The sequence below is a fragment of the Canis lupus genome, chromosome 35 (genome assembly GCF_011100685.1).
Source record: "Canis lupus familiaris isolate Mischka breed German Shepherd chromosome 35, alternate assembly UU_Cfam_GSD_1.0, whole genome shotgun sequence".
NCBI lineage: Eukaryota > Metazoa > Chordata > Mammalia > Carnivora > Canidae > Canis > Canis lupus.
Window position 1 is genome coordinate 16,689,189 of NC_049256.1, and position 18,221 is coordinate 16,707,409.

Below are 18,221 nucleotides of genomic sequence, written 5' to 3' on the forward strand. Positions count from 1 at the left end.
AATGAGAGACACAGAAAGAGAGGCAGAGACATAGGCAAAGGGAGAAGCAGGCTCCTCACAGGGAGCCCCATGCAGGACTTGATCCCAGGACCTCGGGATCATGCCCTGAGCCAAAGGCAGACTCTTAACCACCGAGCCACCCACGTGCCCCTGGGAGAATAATTTTTAAATAACTATGCTATACAGTAATTATATTTTACTTTGGTATTTATTTATTACATATTTTTTACTTTAAAAAATATTTTATTTTTAAGTAATCTCTATACCTAATGTGGGGCTTGAACTCACAACCCCGAGATCAAGAGTCACATGCTCCTCCGACTGAGTCAGCCAGGTGCCCTTTACTTTGATTCTTTTTTTTTTTTTTAAGATTTTATTTATTTATTCATAAGAGACACAGAGAGAGAGGGAGAGACAAAGGCAGAGGGAGAAGCAGGCTCCATGCACCAGGAGCCCAACGTGGGATTCGATCCCGGGTCTCCAGGATCGCCCCTGGGCCAAAGGCAGGCGCTAAACCGCTGCGCCACCCAGGGATCCCTACTTTGATTCTTAATTAGGAACTCAAGATGAGATCAGGTTCCCTTTTACTATTTTGGAATAAGCAGCACATCTGCTTGCGATTTGACAAGAGTCCTAAAAATGTCGTTGGCCCAACTAGTTATGGTTACTTTCATTCTCTTCTTGATAATTTTCATTTCCTTCCCTGAAACTTCAGGAACTTCCTGTGGGGCAGAGATAGTGAGAGCAAGAGGGATGGGCTAAGTAAGGCCCTTATCATTTGCAGACATTTGGGTTCAATGAACATTGCGATGTATCCTTCCGGTCAGCCATACCAACTATGAGTTCACTGACAATGGTTGGAGGCTACAGACACTGTAAGAAAGTGTATGGCTCCTGCCTTTGGGCAGTTAGGAATCTAGTTTGAGGCTGAAAAGGCACATTAGGTAACATGTAATCTGAAATAAAGAGCTACAGTTTACTGAGCAAGTAGGGGACATAAATTTGTTTCTTTTCCTGTTTCAGCACACTTTTTTTAAAGTTTTTTTTTCATTCCAGTTAGTTGATGATGTAGGAACGGACACTAGGTTTTGAAGCCGATGGCCAAGAAAGAATTCTTGAGATGTCTTTGGTGTAAAATGGTGGTTTTATTAAAGCACGGGTACAGGACCCGTGGGCAGGAACAGCTGCACGGGTCATGAGGAGTGGCCCGTTATATACCTTCAAGTTGGGAGGGGGTCAGGGAGAGTGTAGGTCTCTAAGGAACTTTGGAGGCAAGGTTTCCAGGACCTTGAGGGGGCTGGCTATTGCTTGGAAAGGTCATTTATTACCACCTAATGAAACCTGAGTCATGAGAGCCTTCAGATGTGTATCAGTGGGCCATATGCTTGGAGGATGATTGCCAACATGTGTCTTGGGAGGTAGAGATAAAAGAAATTTCTAAAGGGATTTTTATATGTTAAAGTAGACTCACAGAGTCCTGGGGATTGGGCTAAGATTGCCTTTTGCCCTTAGCAAAGTATTAACATGGAGACAGTTGAATCGCTAGAGAAATGTCACTCTGCCTGTTTCAAGGACTTGTCAATAGGCTGTAGGTAGTAAAGAGATTGCATAATTTTTCTTCTGTCTTTGTTTCCCACGTCTTTCCCCCCTGACCAATTTTGACCCTTAAATCTTGAAAGTTGCTGAGGGTGGAAGGTCTCATCTTCTGTAACTTCTTCCTGCTGAATAGGGGCATAGAGATGTCCCTGCCTATGGGTCAACATGAGCCAGTTGGGGCTTATATAGATTAGGAGTTATGAAAGCAGAGGCAGCTGAATCCAAAGGAGACCACATGTGTGGATCTTCCCGAGTGGAAGGGATCATCTGTTGGCTTGAAGTTATGGCAGCCAAGGAGTCTCAGCACCAAGTGGAGAGACTGTGGGAGAAAAACCCGCAAAACATGATTAGAATAACAGAGGACCCCAGATAAGAGTCCTTTGTTAGTTGATTAAAATCTTCCAGTCCAGGAATTTAACCAATCATTAAAGGAAAGACGGATCCTTTAAAGTGCCAATTTGAGTATTCATGTCAGAAACCCAGAAATATTTTGTGGTAATCTGGAACACATATGCAGCATTTTGTTATTGTGATAGCACACTTTCCACTTTGTGTAGCAGTTAAAACATCTACTCCCGTTCTATTTTGTAGAACTGCTTTACGCATTTGTGTTACTTCAGTGTTTAGTAGAAAAACACTATTTAGGTATTATTTAGGGCCTTGACCATATACTTATTAAGAGCTTCAACATGCCAAATGACATCCTCCAGAACAAAGAGGGAACAAAAATGAATGCTAGGTGATCACACCAATGAAAAACAGAATGTGTCCACTGTTGTTTTAAATTTGGAAGGTTGGCTGGGTTGGTTATGGTTTTAATAATGTATCCATGCATCCAGGCAAAACCCAGAGTACAATGGCCTATCCAGCCTGGGGAAGCCAAGGCCACAAGTTAGAACCGGACAGCCATTGGGTCCCATTAGGAGATAGTCATCTAATTCTGGGCCTCCTTTAACTGCTTTCAAGATATCAAAGGCTATTCAATTTTGGAGGGCCATCTCTTAAATTTCTGTAATAAGAGATGGTCCACTGTCACTCTCTAGGGACCAAAGGAGCCCAAATCTAGGGACAATTTCTTTTAGGAAAATTTTTTGTCACCTATAGCAATAACCTGGTATAAAACCTGTATTAACTTTCATTGGTTATGTTTGGGTATAAAGATTTCTCCTCACTATTAATAAGCCAGTCCTATGCCTTTCTTGGTCTGAATAGATTGGACTTATGGACTTTATTGGAGCAAAGACTGGTAAAAGACTTAGTATTTGTTTATTTTGTGCCTGCTTGGCTGCACAGTCTACCGAATTATTTCCTTTAGATTCTAAGTTCGTATCCTCTGATGTCCCTTCAGGTAAATTACAGCTACCTCCTTAGGTAGGTATACAGCCTCAAGACAAGTACTAATTTCAGGCCTATATTTGGGGAGTTATGGCTTAATAATAATCCCCTTGATTGGGGAGTTATGGCTTAATAATAATCTCCTTTTCTTCCACATTGCTCCATGGGCATTGTAGGAAGGACTGGGAAAGCATATTTGGAGTCAGTACAAATATTAATTTTTTAAGGCTCAGGCAATTGCATAGCATGAGTGCATACCCAGCTTTTCTTATCTCCTCTTCCATGAAACTATTGCCATTAGTATACTAATTCTTGTCTGCATTTATGATTGGGGAATCTTTTAAATCTGGTTGACTAGAATACACAAGATCAATATCCTCTGAACAGTTGTGCTCTATAGAAGTACAGTAGTCAGGTCCAGGCATAAGGATAGTTGGGTTTAAAGTTTGACAGGTCTTGGGTCACCTGGGTGGCTCAATCAGTTGGGCATCTGCCGTCCGCTCAGGTCATGACCCTGGAGTCCTGGGATGGAGTCCCTGCTCAGCTCATCCGGTTCCTCTGCCCCTCTCCCTGCTCATGTTCTCTCTCACTCTCTCTCAAATAAATAAATAAAATCTTAAAAAAGAAAAGTTTGACAGATTTCAAGTATTACTTCAGGCATATCTATAAATGTAGTCTGGTATTTAATAAGTTGGCCTCCCGTCATCCATTGGTGGTTTGGTCTCTAAGGCACTCTGGACCTGATGTGAGGTCATCACAGTCAGAGACTGTCCTGTAGTGAGTTTTGAGGCTCCTTTTATCATGAGAGCTGCTGAATGCTTGGCTTAAGCCTTTTTTTAAAAAAAATATTTTATTTATTCATGAGAGACAGAGAGACAGAGACAGAGGCAGAGGAAGAAGCAGGCTCCACGCAGGGAGCCTGATGTGGAACTCGATCCTGGGACCCCGGGATCACAACCTGAGCCGAAGGCAGATGCTCAACTGCTGAGCCACCCAGGTGTCCCATGGCTAAAGCCTTTACTTGCAATTGTACATCAATAGAGGTGGAATTTAGGATAAATATGACTATGAGGGATGAAACCATCAAGAAGCCTTCTTTGAGGTCCAGACTTAACAATGTCTTAATTATAGGGAATCATTGGCAAGTGGGAGAAGACTTATCTCAGGAGATAAGGGCATCCCACATGCATCATCCAATCCAATGATAAGGAAAGTGGAGTCATCCATTATGTCCACAAGCCCATAGTTAACCCCACAGACTGGGGGTGCCCTCTAGCTTTTAAGGAGTGATTTGGTCATCTTGTCCCCACAGAACTGGTCAAGGTGCTAGCTGGATTATACAATTATGGGGAATCAACCTCATTTCCCAGTTGTTTAAATCATCATATGCCCATGGGGTCCTGTTATTATCCTCATCGAAGAAAAAACATGAAGACTGTCTCTCTGAGCTATTGTGGCAATTTCTCTGAAGTTAACCTCAAGTTGTCAAGCTTAGGCAATCATCATTCAAAGACAATTAGAGCTAGGATTCAACATCCACAAAGATGGGCTGTCAAAACATAATATTTCTCTCTAAAATAACCCTCATTTCCAGAGATAGCCAAATTGAGATTAACTTATTTGAAAAACAAATTCAATTTTAACAAACTTGGCCTCATTATTTATATAAGCTCAGCAAAAATAGTGATAGATTATAGTTCTTTATTTTTAAAAATAATTAAAAAGATTTTATTTATTTATTGATGAGAGACACAGAGAGAGAGTCAGAGACACAGGCAGAGGGAGAAGCAGGCTCCATGCAGGAAGCCTGATGCGGGACTTGATCTCAGGATTCTGGGATCATGTCCTGAGTCAAAGGCAGATGCTCAACCGCTGAGCTGCCCAGATGTCCCAGATTATAGATCTTTAAAAAAATCTGTTTTGCTGGAACTTTTATAAGGAATCTCTAGGATGAACTTTTAGTAGCCTCTCCAGGCCAGAAGCCAAGCCCAGGGCTTGCCATCAGATATGCCTGCAATACCTGTAGATGCTGATGTGGGTGGATTCCTCTTCTCGAGGTCCCCAATATATCCTGATGTTCCTGCACCTGCCAGGAAGTGACATTCTTTAGGAACACTGTAAGTAAAGTATCAGGCCAACATTTCCAAGGGGCTTTATGGGTCCAGATTTCATAAAGTCAACCTTATTCCTTAAGACTATTTGGTCATATCTGAGTCTATGCATGTCTCTTTCAAATATGACATTCCAGTCAAAGCCTTGGTGAAATAACCAATGTTTCCGAAGGTGTACTGTTAGGAGAACAGATTCTTATTGAACTTACACAAATGGCCATGATTACCATGGAAGAAAGAATACTTCCTGAGACCTTTTTGAATTTCAGAGGGTTCAGGTTGAGAGAAAAGTTAAACGCTTCAATGTCTTAACAAGGGAATAGTTTATCACATTTCTGTTAGTCATAGATACCTTAAGAGAAAGTTTCCTTAACCAGAACTTCACATACCAAATAGGACTAATTAGTCGTCAACACTTTGTTCATAATTTAAATCTTGGGGAAGTTTGTTAAAACCTTAGAAAGTTTTAGGGGATCCCTGGGTGGCTCAGCGGTTTGGCGCCTGCCTTTGGCCCAGGGCGTGATCCTGGGGTCTCTGGATCAAGTCCCGCATCGGGCTCCCGGCATGGAGCCTGCTTCTCCCTCTGCCTGTGTCTCTGCCTCTCTCTCTCTCTATGTCTATCATGAATAAATAAGTAAATCTTTTTTTTAAAAAAAAAAGAAAGTTTTAAAGCACAGGCCTAAATAGAATTAGGGATGTTAAAGACTCGATAAAAGGAAACAGAGAAACTGGTTTTTCTGGGCAAGAGAAAGAGAAAACAACTATTTACATTTTTTTTTATCAAGAGCAAACCGATTCAAGAAAACTTGCCTTTTTCAACAGAGAGAAAGCAAACTTTCAATCTTATACCAGTGTACTTTAGAATCCACTCACGTCAGTCTTAGTCCATCCTGACCACACCTAAAATTCCTTTCCAAGGATATCCCTTCACAAACCTACAATTTTCTTTTGCACTCAGATTTTGTCCCAAGCCATTTCTTTCCAAACAATCAGTCTCATTTAGGACAAAATTACTTTCTTTTACCTTCAACAAAAATGCATTCCCATTCCTTCTATCTTTCTTACATATCTCCTACTTCTCTACATAAGAGTTGCTTCCCTTGTTCCCATCAGTCTTAATAACATTTAGCAGAATTTTAACTCTTAGAAACCTTAGTCCCCAGTGAAAACTAAGGTGTAACCAATTTTAAACTGTCACAGCAGGATTCTTTAGGTGGCAAATTTATGAACCAGTTAAGCACAAAGCATGTTTGCCAACAGATTTGAATATCGTTAGTTCTTTTGCAGTAAGAAGTCAAAAGCACAAACTGATGTCCATAATCAGTGCTTTAGCACTTCATCTAATTTGTAAAAGACCTAGATGTCCACTGAATTTAATCCTACTTATGATCCAAACAAAACTTCCAGGTTGCAGGTTACCAGAGACTTTGAAAGCTATCTTAATCATTATGCCCGAAAACTTTGATGAGACAATTAACCATCATTTAAGTCATCTTGCAATTTGTTAAAATTGCAATAGATAACATGAGCTTATTTGACCTTCAGCAAACCTCAATAGAATAAAAGTTTCACGTTGAGTGCTGATAACTTTAAAGTCATGTCTGTCTTAACTAAACCAGCAAACTTAATTCGGTATTAGTTCAAATACCGAATTATGTTCCACCTGGATCCTTCCCATTGTCGATTTTTACCTGAGACGCTGGTGGGGAAATCTGGAGTGGGCAGTGTTAAGTTCAGGAGATGCTCTTCTTGCTTCTTGACAGTGAGGGGAGGAGGAGTCATGGTGCCTGAAGCACTGAGAATGATCTAGAAGCCAGTTATGCAGGCTGCACCCAAGGTGGTACACAAACAGGAGAAGGGGGAGGGGGTGGTGGAGGAGGCAGAGTGCTGCCCAAAGGCTGAGAAATGATACCTGGTTCTAGAGTTCATCAGCTCCAACAGAGGAACAGATGCCTTATTTTCCCAACAACAAGGGGGAATGGGCAGTCCATGTCTGGCCGGAGAAGGCAGGGAATTTCCCCCAATCAAAGAGAGTTTTGGCAGCTGCTCGGGAATATTCCTTAAAGTCCCTGACCCTAGATAGACTAACCATAGTTGGCTCCAATTATAGTCATTAACCCGGGAAATTAGTGAGAATGTCGCATATCTATTAGGAGGAGGAACAGTGATAGAGCCAGTGCCCCCTTTGCTAGGGTGGCCTAGGATTACTTGGAGGACGCCTATTTAGATAATTAGCATCCAATACATCAGGAGGGAGTTTACTGGTCTGATTACCACCAAAGATGTTCTGCAAGAGAACTGTAGGTCCAGGTCCTGATGTAGAGCCTGAAAGCCTAGAATGGACCTAGGGTACCTCCATCCACTTCCCCTGTTTCCTGCAGAAGAGACCTGCTGACGATCCTACTGAGGCCATGCAGTGTTACAGGAGCTCAGCCCTTTCCTTAGTTTGGCAGTCTGAGTTGTTTCCAGTGGGTTACAAAGGCACCCCAAGGGAGAGTCCTTGGGGACTGAAGAAAAGAGAGGGTCAATTTCCTGACTCTCCAGATGGTGTCCCACATGCAGGATATGTCAGATGTTCCTGGTGTCAAAGCGACTTGAGGCATCCCCCGAACAAAATCACTTATGACCACTGCTGTCGATAAAGGCCCCTGTAGGAGGGATGCTCGTGTACCCCTGCTTCCCCATGGCTTCCTATGCAACAGATGGATGCCTGGCATATGGACAGAAAAACCGCCGTTTTTAACCCATGGAGAACACTAGAAAAGTTTTATAAGAGTAAATTACCAAATTTTGTAGCTTAAATAGTTAGTAGAGAACACTGATGGAAAGCAGTAAAGAGAGAAATCCATCATGATCTACGAGATGTTCCAACACTTATAGTCCTTACAGCCAACTCCCCTAGGAAATGGTTGCCAGTTGGGTTTTAATTCAATCGGGTACTGATTTCAGCTGGCTCCCAGTGGAGGTCCCAGGGCCAGAAGTGGCTTGACCAGGGTTGTGAAGGGGATTGCATTAGATCAATGAGGAGGAAACCTCACACGAGAGTCTTAGGATTGGCAGCCGTCCTGGTGATTTAGGTGGCTGTCCCTTGCCCAAGACAGACAATTTTGTATAAGGACAGGAATAAAGAGAGGGCATCAAGTTTTTAGGTCTTATTACCATCCTGGTCAGGGTACTAACCTCCAGCCCAAGGCAGGCTTTCTCCTCCCGGTAGAGGAGGCATGGGCTAGAGGATTACAGCCTGAGCCATCGACATGAAAGTGTTCCAATAAGACCACACTCCTTGCAGAGCCCCTGGAGGAAGAGTAAAGGAAGAGGAGAGAAAGCACCAAGTTTGCAACATGACTCAGAGTTCAGATGAGACTCTGGACTCAAAGTCCCACGTTTGGGTGCCATATGATACTGGAAAAGGCGCTTAGTTTCAAAGCCCATGGCCAAGACAGAATTCTTGAGATGTCTTTGGTGCGAAAAGGTGGTTTTATTAAAGCACGGGGACAGGCCCCTTGGGCAGGAAGAGCTGCAAGGGTCATGAGGAGTGGCCCATTATATACTTTCAAGTTGGGAGAGGGTTAGGGAGAGCATAGGTCTCTAAGGAATTTTGGAGGCAAGGTTTCCAGGACCTTAAGGGGGCTGGCTATTGTTAGGAAAAGATCATTTATTACCACCTAATGAAGCCTGAGTCATGAGACCCTTCAGATGTATATCGGTGGGTCATATGCTTGGGGGATGATTGTCAATATGTATCCTGAGGGGCTTAGAAATAAAGGAAATTTCTAAGGGGAGTTTTATATGTTAAAGTAGACTCACAGGGTCCTGGGGATTGGGCTAAAATTGCCTTTTGCCTTTAGCAAAGTGTTAACATGGAGACAGTTGAATCCCTAGAGGAATGTCACTCTGCCTGTTTCAAGGACTTGTCAATAGGCTGTAGGTAGTAAAGAGATTGCATAATTTTTCTCTGCCTTTGTGTCTCACACCAGTTAATATACAGTGTTATATTAGTTTCAGGAGCACAAAAGAGTGATTCAACAATTCAGGGTCTATAAATTTTGCCTAGACACACATGCATGCAGCTTAATTCTTACAAAAGCCTGGGAAACAACATTAAATCTTTTTCCTCCCTTCCTCTTAACCTATAAAAAAACCCCTGAGGTTTAAACAAATAAAGTGACTCCCCAAGGTCACTCAGCTGGAAAGTGGTGGGGTCAAGTTTTGAACCCAGGCAGAGAGGTGGTGGGACTTGTGCAGCTCTAGCTAAGACCGCAGGAAGTTTTAACTGAGCGATTTATATTTCACTTTAAAGCGAGCATGGGCGAGTCATTTCCTTAATGTGATCCTCATTTGCCTAATCTGCAAGGTGGCTCCCTCTTGGGGGGGGGGGGTTGTTTTGAGTGACTGAGAAGGTGCAGGCCAAGCATTTACTCACATCTTAACGTATAATAAAGCCAACTCAACAAGTGGATTAAAAATAAACTGACAGATAACACTCAGAGGGGATTCAGGTCCCTCAAACCCCAGGACCTGCGCTGACTATACACTTCACTGCTTTTATCCCAACAGATACACCCCTGAAATCCAAAGGGGATACAAAAATTGCCTCATCCCCATCGTTGCCATAGATTTACCTGCCCACAGTTTTCCTTAATTCTATCTAGCCTCCCCAGGGTTTATTCTTTGGCATGCCATAGGTCTGACTCAGCACCCGGCCGGCGCACAGAGCTTGGAATTAGAGAAAGAAACAAAACCTCCCAGGGAGCAGCTTTTTCCCTCTGGTGAGGCAGTCACACAAGTCTCCTCCCTGGGGGGGCGCGGACCTCGGTGTGGCCTGTGACGATATGCATTCCCCGGTCCTCCCAGTGGTGACCCCCACCCATGCGGTCAGCACAGGAAGACGAGGCTTGTAAGCGCAATCGGAGGGGCGGGGGGGGGGGGGTCTGTTAAAAATGTCAGGCTGGCTGACTTTCTGTCCGCACCCCCGCCCCGTCTCCCCTTCCTCTACGATTGCAGGGGAGCGGGGAGCGGAGGCCCGGGAAGGGCCCCCTACGGAGCAAGGGGGCGGGGCGAGCGCAGCCACAGGACCCCGCCGCCCCAGGGCGCAGCGTGCGCGCCCCACTGCCCGGGCCCGGCCACCCGCAGGCGGCCCCGCCCCCGCCCCTAGCCCCGCCCCTCCCTAGCCCCGCCCCTCTCTAGCTCCGCCCTCCGTCCTTGCCCCGCCCCTCCCCAGCCGCGCTTCTCCGCCCCGCCCCCTACCCAGCCCCGCCCCCGCCCCGCCCCCAGCCCCCTCCGCCGCCCGGCGCCCGCGCTGCAGGAAGGAGGTGCCCGCTCTCAGCCGCGCCTGCCCCAGCGCGCCGATCCGCACCATGCCCCGCATAGATGCCGACCTCAAGCTGGACTTTAAGGATGTCCTGCTCCGACCCAAGCGGAGCAGCCTCAGGAGCCGAGCCGAGGTGGGGACCTCCGAAAGCCGCAGTGGGGGTGGGATTTGCTTTCCGGGTGGCTCAGGAGAGGACCGTGGACGGAGGTGGGATGGGCTAACCTTGCCGGCTTTTCCTGTGTCCGTGGGTGGATGGGATGCGACCCCCTCCCCCGCGAGCCCTCCCGGGCTGCTGAGAAAGGGGCAAGCCAGCTGGTTCCCTGCCGGGACTTGGGGTGTCTTTAAGGGACCCAGCTCCGCTGTAAAATTCCAAATGCGTCCCGTTGGGTGGGCAGGGGGGAGTGTACTACAGACTAGATACAGAGGAGCGAAGATCAAGCGGCCAGCCGAGTTAGGAAGAATGCGGGGGGGGGGCGGGTTGGAGGGGTGCAGAGAGGAAGGAATCGACACAGTGGAGCCCAAGTGTAAAGGAAGAGCTTTGTGATTTTGGCACCGTCTCTTTGTGCGGAGAACTGCCCTTTGCTGCTTCAGTGTCAGCTCCAGCAAGGGAATTTTTTTTTTTTTTTTTTTTTTTGTAAATGTCTGAAAAAACAGGCAAACTCCAGGGTGTCAAAAGTTCAGGGTTTACTTTTCCACGTTTCAGTGACCTTGCTGGGAGTGAGGCTGCCGAGTCGTGCCTGGTGGCACCCTACCTACCTGACAGCTGCAGTCCAGCCCAGTTCCAGGAAAGCGGAAAGCACTGGGGCACAGGCCTGGCAGTGGGAGGCAAATAGGACATTCTGGGCAGTTTTGCTGGTTCTGTATTGATGAGATCAGAGCCCAAGGAACAGGTGGATATTGGACTGACAGTAGCCGCAGGGGAGAGGGTCAGGGACACCCCTCCTGGGGATGACGAAGAATAAACTAGTTGCCCCTGAAAGGCAGAGACCCCTGGAGTAGGGTGTGCTGGGGACCATGGCTTTGCCTGGTCCTCTGAAAGCTGGAGAAGGAGGTGGGGAAATGGCTCCATTAGGAGCTGGGGCCTCAGGAGTAAACAGGAGGAAGCCGAGCCAGCACACTCTTCCAAACGCTCAGCTCCACAAGATCATAAATAAATCCCCTTGCAAGGAACTCAGCTGCCTGTCTGTGCCCATGGCCAGGCCTTGCTGCAGTGCCTGGCGTTGCCAGCCAAGGGCTTGTTTGGGTTAAGGAAGCGTCCTCTTTTAGTCAGTGACCAGAACAAGTCACCTTCTCCAACAGGAGGGGTGGCAGCTGGTCCCAGAGAGGATGGGTCTGGGCAGGACCCCAAGAGGTCAGAAATGATTAACCCTTATCGCTCTGGTTTGGGATACCCTCTTCCTGCCCTTCATCCTGTCCTTAAAGGTGCTAAAAGAGTGGGAAAATAAAAAGAAAAATAAATAGTTTGGGTGGCAGGTAGTTAGTAGTACCTAAGGCCGGAAGAAGGCGAGATGCCTTCTTCCGGGCAGACGAATTGTGTGGTGGCCTCAATCTTCTTTCAGTATTTGTTCAAAATTCACTTAGGAGAGAGGAACTTAATTAAAAAAAAAATTATGTGCTTTATAGAAGGATTATCGTATGTACTTTCTGAGCCAGGAAAGATCTTGAGCGGATAGAACATTTATAATTTATGTGATAGAAGAAAGTATTCTTTTTCCAGAGAATAGTATGAGGTCATGCATCATTTGGTTTCATGCTTTGGGCTGATTGAAACAATGTCCCAGCTTCCAGTGGCACCTTTGCAATCTCCACATACACATTGCAGTGAGAACTCTGTGCCCTTGAGAGATGTTTTCATTATTTCCATTTTAGTGGGACTTTGCCAGCTCTGTGCCTGGAAACCAGAGTCAACTGGAATTGCCTTTCCAGTTCATTCCCCCGATGGTGTGTGTGCCTGGCTGGTGGCGTCCCATAATCTGCCTGCTTTAGTGATGTTTGAGGGATCTCCTTAGCCCTCGATCTAAGTAGGCTTCTATTCCCTTCTCAGTGTTTTCTCAGTTTGCTTGTGGATGCCTGGAAGTTCTTACAGGAAAATGATAAAAGCTTTTTATTGTGGGATCCGATCGAAGTCTGAGGTGCATGCCCCCTGACAGAGGTGATACCAGCATGCAAAGTTGAAACTTAAATATTTTTTTTTTCAATTTTTATTTATTTATGATAGTCACAGAGAGAGAGAGAGAGAGGCAGAGACATAGGCCGAGGGAGAAGCAGGCTCCATGCACTGGGAGCCCGATGTGGGATTCGATCCCGGGTCTCCAGGATCGCACCCTGGGCCAAAGGCAGGCGCCAAACCGCTGCACCACTTTAACGGTAGAATGACAAGTCTTTGAGCCTCACTGGAGAGCAGAGCAGAGTGGAGCTGGGAGACAGAAAACATACCCTGTAAGAGCAGATCTGGCTGGGAAGGGAGTTTTGACTCTTGACAAGATTTATCACTGCAACAGTTTTGCTGAGAGCTGCATCTGCTGATGGATCATCAGGCAGCAGACAGGAAATGGAGAGAAAGGCAGAGTGGTTTGCCACTTAGACTCCTGTAGGGGCATTTCTGCAAGTGTCATATAAAATGAATTTGAGGTCAGCTCCCAGAGGCAAAGGGTACAGGGGAAGGTGGGCCAGGTGGCCTTGCTTTGATTGTACCAGACAGGACTGGAGGTCATCTCTCAACTTGTGCAACAAGCCCCTGGTACACAAGAATAAAGTCCCACAGGGCTGCTTGGGGGCATTTGGGTAATCCTTTCAAAAGAAGTCACATGTTTGTTGATTGAACCAAGAACTTTGTCTTTATCTGATACACTGGCGTTGGTCAAGTCATTCCTTGACTCCCTGACCCGTTCACTCTTCTTCAGAACCCATTCCTGGGTCTGATGTTCGACGTGAGCCCTTAACCTAGGGTAAGATTTAAAAACAAGACAAAACAAAACAACTTATTAACACAGCCATATCTGTGGAAGTCAGACAATGAAGACATTTGTAGCAGAAAATTGGCCACTTGTCCGAGGACAGAGAAGACAGGACGCAATGAGAATTCAGTCTTTTTAAAACTCACGAGTGGTTTTTTTCCACCAGCGGTCTAGGGAGAGGCAGACCGGATCCAGGGAAGTCTGACTGAGCCTTAGGGGTCCACGGCAGGTTGGCCCACAAGGGATCAGAGCATCAGAGCGTGGCAGTGGAGAGAATATCCGGCTGCCAGCAAGCTGACCTGGGTTTTTTTTTGTTTTGTTTTTTTCCAACATCTGTGCTATTTTAGTACCTTGGCTCTGTGTTAGTTTCATGGGGCTGCTGTAACAAAGTACCACAAACTATGTGGCTTACACAATAGAAATTTATTGTCTCCCAGTCCAGGAGGCTCGGAGCCCCAGATCAAAGTGTCCAGAGGCTGGATCCTTCTGAGAGCTGTGAAAGCGAATCTGTTACATTGCTCTCTCCAACCCTCTGGTTGTTTACCCACAGCCTTTGATGTACCTTGCCTTGTAGATGCATCATTCCATATCTGCCTTCATCTTTATGACATGTTCTCCCTTTCTGTGTGTCTGGGTCCACATTGTCCCATTTTGAGAACACCAGTCATGCTGGGATGCACCCTACCTGACTGACCTCATCTTACCTTGATCATCAGCAAAGACTCTTAACGGTTCACAGGTACTGCCGGTTGGCATTTCAGCATCTTTTTGGAAGACACGTTTCAAACCATAGCAGCCTCTAGCAATTTTGCTCTGTAGAATTAGAGGGTTTGAGTAGCATTGTTCTTAATGAATGCTTCAGAATCACCTAGGGAGACACTCCAAAATACACATATTGTCTCCCAACACAAAGCTTCTCGCTTACTGAGTTTGGAGCGGCATGAGCATGTGTGTTTTGGAAATCTTCCTACAGTGGTTCTGATGTGCACACAGATGCGCTGGGCTAGCCGCTGGAGTCTTTTCCATTTGTGGAACCCTGTGGCTCTCTGGTAATGCACAGCTGCGCAAGCTTGTCCAGATCCTGGCAACTGGTGATGAAGCCTGCGGGGGACAGAACATGTCCAGAAAGCTAGGCTGGGACCCCACCAACCATTGCCCCGAAATACAATACCATTCTTAACCCTTGGTCAGACATTAATTTATTCCCCACTTTGAGCCCCTAGGACTATGAAGATAAGAGGGATTATCCCTATAGACTTACCATTTACAGGTGAGACAGATGATAACGTATTTAATAAGAATTGCTTGCATCAGTACTCACACCGCACTTCTGCTCCCCTGTACCCTCTTCACTGGACAGGGACTAGAAGGCCCAGCTTATCCTCTAGGGCATGTTGTAGGTACTTGGGATCCTGGATTTCCTTGCCCAGAAGACTTCAGGCTAATTCCGAGGCTTATGAGGGCTCCTTTCCAGGGTGTGTTTTGCTGGACCTGTCATGCTGCTGGTGTACTCCCCTCCAACCTCAGAGAGTGGCCATGCACCATCTGTGTGTGGGAACGAATGTGTGTGTGTATGGAGCCTGGTGTGCAGACGGGGGTGTCTGTGTGTGCACATAAAGATTTGGGTGGGATGAGAAGAGGATGTGGACCAGAGGCCAGGGTCTGGTTCTCCATATCATCGTGTCCTGGTGCTTTCTCGGTCATTAATGAAATTGTGTTTGCCAAGATGGGAGAATAGAACACAACATAGAAAGAAGGCTTATGCTTATGTAGAAGCCCGTTAGCTCGAGCGTAACGTTGAGGTACTTAGAAATGTGATGGGTGGGTTTCCATTTGTGTTTTTGGCTCCCAAATGTTGGGCTGTAAGACTTTATTCATTCATTCATTCATTCATTCATTCATTCATTCATTCATTCTTGAGAGACACCGAGAGAGGCAGAGACACAGGCAGAGGGAGAAGCAGGCTCCCTGCGGGGAGCCCGATGTGGGACTCGATCCCAGGACCCTGGAATCACGACCTGAGCCAAAGGCAGATGCTCAACCACTGAGCCATCCAGGCGCCCCTGTAGGGCTAACTTTAGTGAGAAGGTGAGTTAAAAGAGCAGCAGAAACATGTACTTTTGAGGTGGGGGAGGGGTAGTTTATTCCTTTATGTTCCCTTGCAAATCAAGCTTAGCAGAGTGGGGACTTGGAGGTGCTATATTTGGTGCATTGACCAGCTGTGGCAGATTAAATGCCAAGTTTTTGTCCTGGGAGGCTGGAGTATTTAAACTGTCTCTCTCAGTGAACAAGTGGTGTATTTTGTGTGTGTGTGTGTGTGTGTGTGTGTGTCTGTGCACGCACATGTATGTGTCTTTTTGTCTGTGTGGATAAGATTGGGGAAGATAATTACAAATTTTTTAAAATTGATTTTTATTTAAAAAATTTAATTCCAGTATAGTTAAAATACAATGTAATATTAGTTTCAGGTGTACACTATAGTAATTCAACAATTCCATACGCTTCTAATGCTTAATCACAGCAAGTGCCCTCCTAACTCTCCGTCACCTGTTTCACCCATCCCCCATCCCCTCCCTCTGGGAACCCTCCATGTGTTCTTTAGAGTTAAGACTCTGTTTCTTGGGGCACCTTGGGTGGCTCAGGGGTTTAGCGTCGCCTTCAGCCCAGGGTGTGATCCTGGAGGCCTGGGATCGAGTCCCACGTCAGGCTCCCTGCATGGAGCCTGCTTCTCCCTCTGCCTGTGTCTCTGCCTCTCTCTTTCTGTCTCTCATGAATAAATAAAATCTTTAAAAAGATTTTATTTATTAAAATAAATTAAAAATATATTATTTTTTTATTAAAAAAAAAGACTCTGTTTCTTGGTGTGCACCCCCAACCATTTTTCTTTGTTCATTTGTTTCTTAAATTCCACATGAGTGAAATCAATTGGCATTTCTCTTTCTCTGATTATTTCACTTAGCATTATACTCTCTACCTCCACCCATGTCGTTGCAAATGGCAAGATTTCATTCTTTTTTATAGCTGAATGATATCCCATTGTTTATATACACCACATCTTCTCTGTCCATTCATCAATCGATGGACAATTGGGCTGTTTCCATAATTTGTCTATTGTGAATAATTCTGCTATAAACATAGGGATGCATGTATCCCTTTGAATTAATGTTATTGTATTTTGGGAGATAAATACCCAGTAGTGCAATTGCTGGATCATAGAGCAGTTCTATTTTTAAGTTTTTGAGGAACTTCCTTATTATTTTCCAGAGTGGCTATACCAGTTTGCCTTCCCACCAGCAGTGCAGGAGGGTTCCTTTTTCTCTACATCCTTGCCAACATCTGTTGTTTCCTGTGTTTTTTATTTTAGCCTGTCTGACGGGAATGAGGTAGTATCTCATTGTGGTTTCATTTGATTTTTCCTGATAATGAGTGATTTTGAGTATCTTTTCCTGGGTCTCTTGGTCATTCGAGTGTCGTCTTTGGAAAATGTCTATTCAGGTGCTCTGCCCATTTTTAATTGGATTGTTCATTTTGGGGGTGTTGAGTTGTATAAGTTCTTTATATATGGTTATATATATATACTGATGGAGATACCGAGCCTTTATCAGATACATTATTTGCAAATATTTTCTCCCATTCTGTGGGTTGCTTTTGTTGATTGTTTTCTTTGCTGTGCAGAAGCTCTTTATTTTTACGTAGTCCCAATAGTTTATCCTTACTTGGAGAAGATAATTTTATTTCTCATTCTTAGAATTAAGGATTGTGTGGAATCTACCATATGAAGAATAGAAATAAGGGCGGGAGTTCGCTGTCAAGGCTGACCTTTTTCCATGAAGAGCTCTGATAGGGTTTTGGGGTGCCAAGAAAAACCCATCATGAGCTCAGCTGGGTGCAGAGTGTAGCAGCCCTCCCCATGCATCTTGGGAGGAGTATGAGTAATTTGAGAGCTAGGAATTCTGGTTATTTTGAGCTTGCAAAGCCAGAATGTTAGAGTGCCCTTAGCAGCACAGAAAGTTGCAACTAATAGACTCCTTCAGTTATCTTTCGGGATTCAAATCTAACTTTGCTTCACTGAAGTAGAGCCAAGAATCATAATGAAGGAAGTAGAGAAGCGAATGAGCTGCCCCACCTGCTCATGCAGTGAGAGCATCTCATTTCCCCTCATCTTTGCTGCTGCTTAAGGCCAGAGCAGACATACCTATGACATCATTCACCCAGGCAGCCTTCTGGACATGGAGTTGTATAGAGAACAAGCAAGATGCGTGGGAAGGCTATATGGCCCGAGATGTCCCTTGGTGTTTTTTGACCTGTTAATTGCAAAGTGAAAGGTGTTTCAAATGAAAAGGGATCTGAGAAGGATCTAGATGGAAGGAAATGATGATTGCTGATGTACTCATGAAGCCAGGATTAATGTAGGTGGAAATTGTTTCAGAAGCTGAAGATTCATACCTGTGTGTCTCTTGCCACTTCTCCTTGGGGAGGCACCCGCTTCCAGGCTGGTCTTGTCTGTCAGGGTCCAGCCAAGGGAACAAACAGTGCTAAATATGTAAACCAGGGAATTGAATACGAGATATCCGAACTCAGGTGACAGGCCAGATGAGGTATTGGGGCACCCCAGAGATTGACAGCAGTGAAAGACCACTTCCAAAGGGGAAGTGGTAATGTTACTGGAGTCCAGGTACTGGGATCACTCTGTGAAAGCTGGCCCCAAGACTGTGCAGGCCAAAGTAGAGGGGTTCTGGGGGGACCTACCTTGACTCCATACAGGCCCCCCCCCTCCCTGGTCCTACACTATCCTTAGTTTCCTGCCTATTTTCTTCATTGGCTGAACCCAGCCAGAAGCCAACCTGGGCCGTGAAGCCCGTGTCAGGGGCGGGGTGGGATGTGGACTTCGGATGGTAAGAGGAGGTCAGG

The 18,221-nt window shown here is 45.6% G+C and overlaps 1 protein-coding gene and 1 long non-coding RNA gene across 2 annotated transcripts in view; one reads left to right on the top strand and one right to left on the bottom strand.

The window, feature by feature from the left end:
- Window positions 1-1,465: 1,465 nt before the first annotated feature.
- Window positions 1,466-10,133, bottom strand: LOC106558256. The gene is made up of 3 exons (XR_005384169.1): window positions 9,785-10,133; window positions 4,952-5,017; window positions 1,466-1,915 (listed from the first exon to the last, which is right to left on the bottom strand). It is a non-coding gene; the product is annotated as an uncharacterized LOC106558256 (long non-coding RNA).
- A 184-nt stretch (window positions 10,134-10,317) lies between these two features.
- The window catches only part of GMPR (guanosine monophosphate reductase), a 50,054-nt gene continuing 42,150 nt past the window's right edge, over window positions 10,318-18,221 (top strand). The window contains exon 1 of the mRNA XM_038584227.1: window positions 10,318-10,486. Within this exon, the coding sequence (XP_038440155.1) occupies window positions 10,400-10,486 (87 nt within the window). The 5' untranslated portion in view covers window positions 10,318-10,399. The remainder of the gene's footprint in view (window positions 10,487-18,221) is intronic.